The 7883-nt window shown below is 54.6% G+C and overlaps 1 protein-coding gene across 1 annotated transcript; it reads right to left on the minus strand.

Moving 5' to 3' along the window:
- Positions 1 to 1136: 1136 nt before the first annotated feature.
- On the minus strand, positions 1137 to 4763 carry LOC117311062 (left-right determination factor 2-like). The gene is made up of 4 exons (XM_033851352.2): positions 4514 to 4763; positions 2972 to 3218; positions 2507 to 2749; positions 1137 to 1501 (listed from the first exon to the last, which is right to left on the minus strand). The coding sequence occupies exons 1-4, from the start codon at positions 4761 to 4763 to the stop codon at positions 1138 to 1140; spliced, it is 1104 nt and encodes a 367-aa protein (XP_033707243.1). The 3' UTR covers position 1137.
- Positions 4764 to 7883: the final 3120 nt, after the last annotated feature.

The raw sequence follows: 7883 nt of genomic DNA on the forward strand, positions 1-7883 counted from the left end.
AACGAAGGAGCCCACCTGCTGCAACTAAGACCTGGCACAACCAAATAAATATTTAAAAAACAAACAAAACAAAACACTATTTCCTTAAATCTCCAGTAAAAGTACAGGAGTCAGGGACTGTCTCTATCTGATAGACAAGAAAATGAAAATTTAGAGGATATAGAATTTATAGCTAATAAGAGCTGTGCGGCCTGGCTGGCAAGGAATCCAAGACATCCACGCCCCAGGCCCAGATCCTACATCAAATAGTTTAAAAGCCAGTGTAATCTTGGCATTCAAAAATCTTATATTCACCATTTTATCATTTGCTCCCTTTATCTGCCCCCAAATCTAAAGGAGTGACCCACATTCTTGTAATACTGATGATGATTTTGATCACAGATTTTTAAAAATTTTGTATCAAGTAGAATTGAAATAAAGCCCACTCCCTGTGCCCAGAAAAGTAAAAATGTCAACAACAATGACCAAAATAAATTCTGCCTTAATCCTAAGAGGACAGACACCTTAGAATCAATGTGGTTTGATCCTAGTACCCTGTATCACTTAACTGAGACCTCGAACAAGTCTTTTTAAGCTTTTCCCTTAGTTTTCTAATCTGGTTGACCTAATCCCTATAGAACTTTCTGTTCCCTCACAATTTGCAGGATTCTGGGTAAAACACAGCAATACCGAATAAAATCTGTTTTATTTGTTTCTTGCAGAATACTCTTCTTATCTGAGTTGGGAATGCACAACCCATACTTGACCCTAGGTTTTAAGCCCAGAGTGGCAGCTGCATCTCCCACCCATACCACAGAGCTCAGCCCAGATCCAGTGACAGGACAAGGAAACAATGAATGACAAATTGTGGTTTCTCCTCTTAGGTTACAAAATTTACACAGATAAGTGCTTAGGATACAGTGCAGTGAATAATGTCAAGAAAAGGTAGACTGGGCAGGGGTTACCCAGTGGCCAGGGAGACTTGTTCCGGGGAAACAAAAATCAGAAAGTGAGCTGGTCAGAAGAACTGGTCAGAAGAACTCAGGAGAGAGCACAGAACATGTGCCATCCACGGTTCAGTAACCCCCATCTCTCCCGGTACCTGGAACACTTCTGACACACACACAAGCCAAGTCCCTCCATGGCTGCACCCCACACCTACGGCTCCAGCTTCCTTGGTACAGGCGCCCCATCCGAGGCACAGCTGCACTTCTGCACCCTCATGTTGGGCAAGCTGACCACCTGGGGCCTGGGCTTGCCTCCCTCCGGGATGCTGACAATCATGGGCAGCGAGGTCGTCTCTGAGGCGATGCACTGTCTCGGCCCCAGAAATGGCCACTTGAAGGTCAGGGGCTCTGGGGGCTGCTGGCAGGTGCCCACACACTCATAGGCCAGGAAGCCTGGGGGCTCCAGGACCCAGTTCTCAGCCCACTTCATCCCCTGCAGGTCAATGTACACCTCCCGGCGGCAGCAGCGGGTGCCCTCGGTCGCTGGTGCCTTAGGATCACAGTTTCCCTGAGCTCTGTGGGGGGCAAGGAGAGGCAGAGTCAGAGGTCAGCTGGGAGGGCAGAGGTCAGCTGGGAGGGCAGAGGTCAGGGAGCCCAGGGCGGGGCTTCGTGGGGCATCTGGAGGGAGATTTATGGTCCATCTCTTGTTATGTTCAAAATGCTGGCTATTTGTGATAAGTGGTGAATGAATAAACACATCCAAAACATAAATTATAAATCAGTTACTGTTCACTAAAGGTTTCCTATTATGCTAGGCACTGAACTAAGTGCTTTACATATATTATCTCAGATGATACTTGCATTTCATCCTCAGATGAACCTTGAAGAGGTTCCAGTATCATTCCCATTACACATGAGGACACAGAGACCCAAAGGTGTTGACTGACATGCCAGAGTTCCTGCAGCAGTAGAAGGCAAAGCTACATGGACCCAGGCTGTACGATTCCAAAGCCCTGTTATTAATCACCCTACTACACAGCTCCATCCACTCCAAATAGCTAACTTGTCCCAAGAAGAAAGAATTCACCAATGCCAGAGGAAAGCTGTTTAAACCTAGTAACCGCTAATGCTAATATTTTTCAAAGAATTAATCAGGGAAGAGGGTGGAGTGAAGACAGATGATTACAATAATGTATACATATCAATGACAACATAAAGCTTGTTGAAAATACCTGAAGTTTTTTGGTTTTTGGTTTTCAGTTTTTGGTTTTGTTTGTTTTCTTTTTGCCAGTTGGTTGGCTTATGGGATCTTAGCTCCCCGACCAGGGACTAAACCTGCACCCCCCTCACCCCCCGCCCACAGTGAAAGCGAGGAGTTCTAACCACTGGGATGCCAGGGAATTCCCTGAAGATATTTTCAATAAAATATTTGAATAATAAAAATTCCTACCATTAGAAACTCTTAACATGTAGTGGGGAATCAGTTGCATCCTGGGGCTATCTGCATCTGCCCCCCAGCTTGTCCCCGCCACAGTGGGCCTGGACCACCCAGTCTACTAGAGTCCTGGCCCTGCACCTACCCGTAATCCCTGAGGTCCAGGGTGTGCAGCTCCAGCTGGGGCTCCCGCTGCCCGGCGCCCGAAGGCCCCTGCGAGGCGAAGCGGACCAGCGTGTGGGCGCTGGAGGCCAGCGGGCCCAGGTGCTCCCGCTGCACCGACACCTGCAGCAGCAGGGACTGCCGGGGCCGGCGCAGCTGCTGCCAGAAGTTCACGGCATCCGTCACGTCCAAGGCCTTCCAGCCGCTCTCGTGGATGGACACCAGCCTGCGACACCACACGGAGACACGGGCCCGCGCTGAGGGGTGGGGACTGGGACGGCTGGGGTGGCCCGGGGGGGGGGGCCCTCTCCCACCCTTCTCCTCCCCCTCCCCTCCCCCCCAGGGGCCCCCCGCGCCGCCCCTCCTCCCCCAGGGCACCCCTCCTCCCGCGCCGGGCCCAGCCCCCCTCCTCATCCCCCGCCCCACACCCCAGCCGCCACCTCCCCACCTGGAGTCGATGAGGGAGGTGCGGTTGGAACCGTCATCGCGGACGTGCAGCCACTGGACGGTGACTCGGGCGCGGTCGCTGCGCGGGAAGAGCCGCTCGTGGCTGCGGAGCGCGGCCTTGGGAACCGGCTCCTGGAAGAGGCGCAGCACGGCCTGCACCAGCTCGCTGTGGGGCGGCAGCCGCTGCTCCATGTCGAACACCAGCAGGTGCGAGGAGACCTCGGACACCAGGAACCTGCCGGCCACCTCTGGGGACACGAGCGGGGTCAGCGGGGCCCCTCCGGGCACCAGGGGAGCTCTGAGGGTGGCAGGGCCCAGGTCCAGTGAACAGGGTTTCCCCAGTAATCCCTAGGGAGAGTTTGGGGGCTGGGAAACTGATGGGCCAGGCCAGAAAGAGAGCACCTCCACTCCTAGAAAAACGGTTAGGGCCAAGCAGGCTCTCCCCCATCATCTGAGGTTGGGGCTTGTTTACTAGTGGCATCTGCCTTCACCTGGTAGGGGCAGCTTTGAGACATCCTGCGAAGACTGGTGCTTCCAGTGAGGACTACAAACCCACAGGCTTCTTCAGGCAAAGGGGCAGGAGGGGGAATGGAGCACGGGCGGCAGAAGACCCAGCTAGTGAAAATCTATGGTCACCGGCTGAGACTGGCTTTTCCTAAGAGCCAGAGGAAGAGCCCAGAATTTACTCTCATTTCCCTGCTTATGCCCAGTGAAATGTCCCCCAAAGGAGGAAGAGTAGCCAGGGGCCTGTAAACAACTTTTGTGGGACTGCTGAGCCCTGAGGGAAATGGTGAGGATGGGTACAACAGCCTCCTCAGAGGCACCAGCAACAGGTCCCCAACACCTGAGGCTCCGGGTGGGCAGCACGATCACCTGACCAGCCAGCCCCGTGACCACAAGCAGTCACCCCCCCCACCCCCAGGTGTCCAGGTCTCCTCATCTCCCCAGACACCTGGCCGGGTCTATCTCTGGGCACTGAGGAGGAGAGCCCCAGCCCCAGGGAGGTGACAGGCTGCAACAGGATTCAGACCTGGTACCTCCCGTCTCATAGAACACCCACAACTCTGGGAAGCAGTCAGAGCTGCTTTAATCTCACTTCCAGAAACGCAAATAGGCTAGAGTTGTTCGGTGACTTGTACAAAGTAAAACAAATATCACAACTGAGAACTGAACTCAGAGGTTCTTTCTCTCTGAGGCAACAGTCTCTGCTGAGGCCAGCCTTTTTGTCCACCAGCACAGAGTCCCCTTGACAGTCTGTCTTCTCTTCTCTGTTCTCCCCTCTTTCCACTTTGCTTCCCTACCCCAGGATATCTGGTCTTGCCTTGGCCTTGGTAGCGGGTCCAGCCTGGCCCAGCTCCTGCTGGCCCCGAGGGGGGGGGCCCTCAGTGCAGACAGAGACCAGGGGCCCGGGCCCAGCCTCCCTCACAGTCCATGGTCCCTCCTCATCACCCTGTGGAGCCTGCGCCCCCGATCGCCTCCCCAGAGCAGCCCCCGCACCCCCACCCCGCGAGGACCAGGCTGCAGCAGGGAGGGAGGGCCTCACCTCGGAAGTTCTGGCTGAACCTCTTCCCCCGGGAGCGGGCCCCGTGGCTGCGCTGCAGCAGGGCCACGTACTGGGCCCTCACGTGGGCAGGGATGATCAGCCTCTCCACATCGGCCCCGTCCAGGACGGGAGCCTCGCTGAGGCGCAGCTGCCGCAGCAGGCTGCCCAGGACCCGCTCCTCGGTCAGGGCCGCCCCGGGGCCGGCCAGGGGCAGCGCCCAGAGCGCCCAGCAGAGCCAGAGGGGCCGCATGGTGCTGCTCGGGAGACGCAGGGGCAGAGCGGACGTGTCCCCGGACGAGGCTCCGGGAGGGTCCCAGCTGGGTGTGCTGAGGGCCAGGCTGGGCCAGCTTTATAGCCAGGCCTGGGCTGGGCCTGGGTGGTGGGAGGGAGGGAGCCCGGGAGGGAGGGAGGTCACACCCCTCGGACCTCCTGGGAGTTCAGCGGCCAGACAGGTCCCTGAGCCCCGAGGAGGGGGCTGTCTGGACTGTGGACAGATGGCTATTGTTGTGGGTCAGAAGCCTCTACCTTGGCTTGGGGTCCCTCACCAGTTAAATTTAAAAGCTTGTTTCCTGAAGCAGAGGCAGGGATCTCATTCTGTGCCAAATCCCCTGTCCCGCAAGTCAAAGAGCAAACTCCCGTCCCTGGAGTGTGGACGTAGAGGCCTGTTCCTTGCCGCGGCTAAACCACCAATTCAACACCAGGACTCTCTGCCTAAGGACCGATCCCGCCTGCCGGGATGAGCGTCTGAGCCTGGCGTTCAAAGGGCTCCCGGGAGCTGTTGAGCTCCTGGGCTGTCCGCGGTTGGAAAACCCATTATTCTCCCCGGTGTTCTGGGGGGTCTTCCTAGGCAAGGGAGCCTGGGATAATTTAGTTCCAATGGGGTTTTGTCCAATAAGGAAGCCCATCCTCTCCCTCTTCCTGGCTGTTCATGGATTCAGAGGTCAGAGTCGAAAAGACCATCCAGTCCATCCTGTCCTCCAGTTTTTGAGCCAAGAAAACCAAGGCTCAGAGAGGCAAGTCATCCCCAGGCTCACAACTGTTCTCGATGGACACCTGCGTAAAGTCAGGTCTGCTGATTCCCAGCACAGAGTTCTTTCCACAGCCTCAGCTATTTCCAGCCAGAGTCCTGCTCAACCCCCTGAAGCTAGCCAAGTGGACTCAATCCAGGTGATCAGGGCTGGGCAGGGGCAGGGGACATGTCCCCCAGTTTCCTGAGACTTCCCCACGTGAACGTGGATTTGCCTGGTTGAAGAGTTTCACTGGGGAAATAAAACAGTTGGGCAATCAGCCAGGGATCGGGCTGCCAGATGAAATACCCAACACAATTTGGGATGTACTTTAACCAATTATTTGTTGTTTATCCGAAATTGAAATGTCACCTTTCGCCGGGAGTCCTATATTTTTAGTTGCTAAATCTGGCAACCCTAGCCAGAGGCCCAAAGAAGAAATCGAATGTGGATTGGGAGACTTTTGACAATGGGCTGATTAGCGGTCGGGCGGGAGGGCAGCCCCCATCCTTTGTCATGCAGAAGAAGGAGCCAGGCCTCCCCCACTTCCACCCCAACCTGTGTCTGGCCTAACACCCTGCCAGGTCAGGACGCCTGGAGATGGTTAAGTGGCCCCTTAGCCAGATCTTGAAGGGAGGAGAGGGGCCAAGGGAACAGGGCGTCACTACCCCTGATTACGGGCCAATCTGGACCTGGCCCACAGCCGAGGGTACCCCAGAGGGCAGTGGGCCGGACGTCTTGGGGTGTGGGCAGCAGACCTGGCCCCCAGAGGGTCCAGGAGAGATGGATGATAGGGACTGAGGCAGGAGGGCAGGTGAGGAGCGGGGCCGGGTGCCCACTACCACCCTCTTGCCCCTAATAGGGTGGGATTTGACCCCAGCCCGAGTCCAGACTGCCAGCTGAGGGCCGTGAGAAAATGTGAGGTCAGAGGTCATCCTGCAGACTCTGCAGATGGAGACAAACTGGACCAGAGCCTGGGCTTGGAACTAAAGTGAGCTGTGAGGTTGATGAAGACTGGAGGCCGGGAGCAAGTTCACCTGTGGATTAGAGCATCTGGGGGTCTTTGGGGGAATAGGGACTCCTGTCCCCTTCCTGAGCAGGGCAGGCACTGCTGTGGTGCTTCTGAAATTCCCCGAGGCCCAGCCGCAGGTGCCCTGGGCTGCCCCAGCCCTGCACCCATTATCCTCCCCGACCCCAGACCTGGGGGCCCATGTGGCTCCTTGGGGTCTCCAGACACGCCTCTGGGTGGGCAGTGGGCCTTCCCTGTCCTCCCAGAGCAACTTGGCCTCCGCGTTAGCAGGGCCAACCCTGCCCTGGGGCTCCCTGGGCTGAGAAGGGTGGGGAACAGGAGAGGACTAAGGACCCATGTTTCCGTTTATCCACACCTTTCCGGCAAGGGTGAGCCCTGGGTTCAGTCCTTGCTGTGCCACTAATCTGCTGTGTGGCCTTAGATGGGTTTTCTATCCCCTTCAGTTAAGTCTCCTCCTACAAAATAGGGATAATGTACTTTTTTTTTTTTGCAAAGAACCTGTCAGTATTAGTGGAGATGTCAGCAAAGTGCCTCTCACAAACTCACACCACACACACACACACACACACACACAATAGGTGCTCAATAAATGGTAGGGGTCTTTCAACTGATACTAACTTACCATGTTTAACTTTTTAAATTTTTAAGTTAACAATGTTTCTTAATTATTTTCTAGTTAATACACACAGTACAAAAGTCAAAAGGTGCAAAAGATGTTCGTGAAAAATATCAGCCTCGGGAGTTCCCTGGTGGTCCAGTGGGTAAGATTCCACGCTCCCAATGCAGAGGGCCCGGGTTTGAGCCCCGGCCCAGGAACTAGATCCTGCATGCATGCCACGACTAAGAGTTACCATGCCACAACTAAGAAGTCCACATGCTGCAACTAAAAGATCCCACATGCTACAACTAAGACCCGGTGCAGCCTACATATATATATATATATATATATATATATATATATATATATATATATATATTTAAAGTCAGCCTCCCTGCCTTTGCTACTCATCTCCCACTTCTCCTCCCCAGAGACAGTCTGCTTACAAAGAAACTCAAATATTTTTCCCACCGTATGAATCTTACTAATCTATCATCGTGATCCATACCCCCTTTTCAAAATTATAATTTTATTCTGTAAATGCTACAGTAAAAAGTCTCTCCCATCCCTGGCCCCAGTCTCTCTATCCACCACCCCCCACCCCAGAGGCACCAGTGTTGTTAGTTCAATTGATTCAAAGGGGTTTATTGCTGTCTCTGACACGCTGCCTCTTTGAAATCAGAATTTGTCTCATAATCACTGACAGACAGGTGGCAGTTAGGACACTCTTGTGCA

This window comes from Tursiops truncatus, chromosome 1, assembly GCF_011762595.2.
Source record: "Tursiops truncatus isolate mTurTru1 chromosome 1, mTurTru1.mat.Y, whole genome shotgun sequence".
Lineage (NCBI taxonomy): Eukaryota > Metazoa > Chordata > Mammalia > Artiodactyla > Delphinidae > Tursiops > Tursiops truncatus.

Excerpts from the sequence above, each read along its gene's own strand:
- LOC117311062 (XM_033851352.2), bottom strand. The coding sequence starts at position 4,763 with ATGCGGCCCCTCTGGCTCTGCTGGGCGCTCTGGGCGCTGCCCCTGGCC. Across the intron at positions 2,750-2,971 it reads ACCTCCCTCATCGACTCCAG|GCTGGTGTCCATCCACGAGA; the intron begins GTGGGGAGGTGG and ends GTGGTGTCGCAG. Across the intron at positions 1,502-2,506 it reads CTGGACCTCAGGGATTACGG|AGCTCAGGGAAACTGTGATC; the intron begins GTAGGTGCAGGG and ends TGCCCCCCACAG.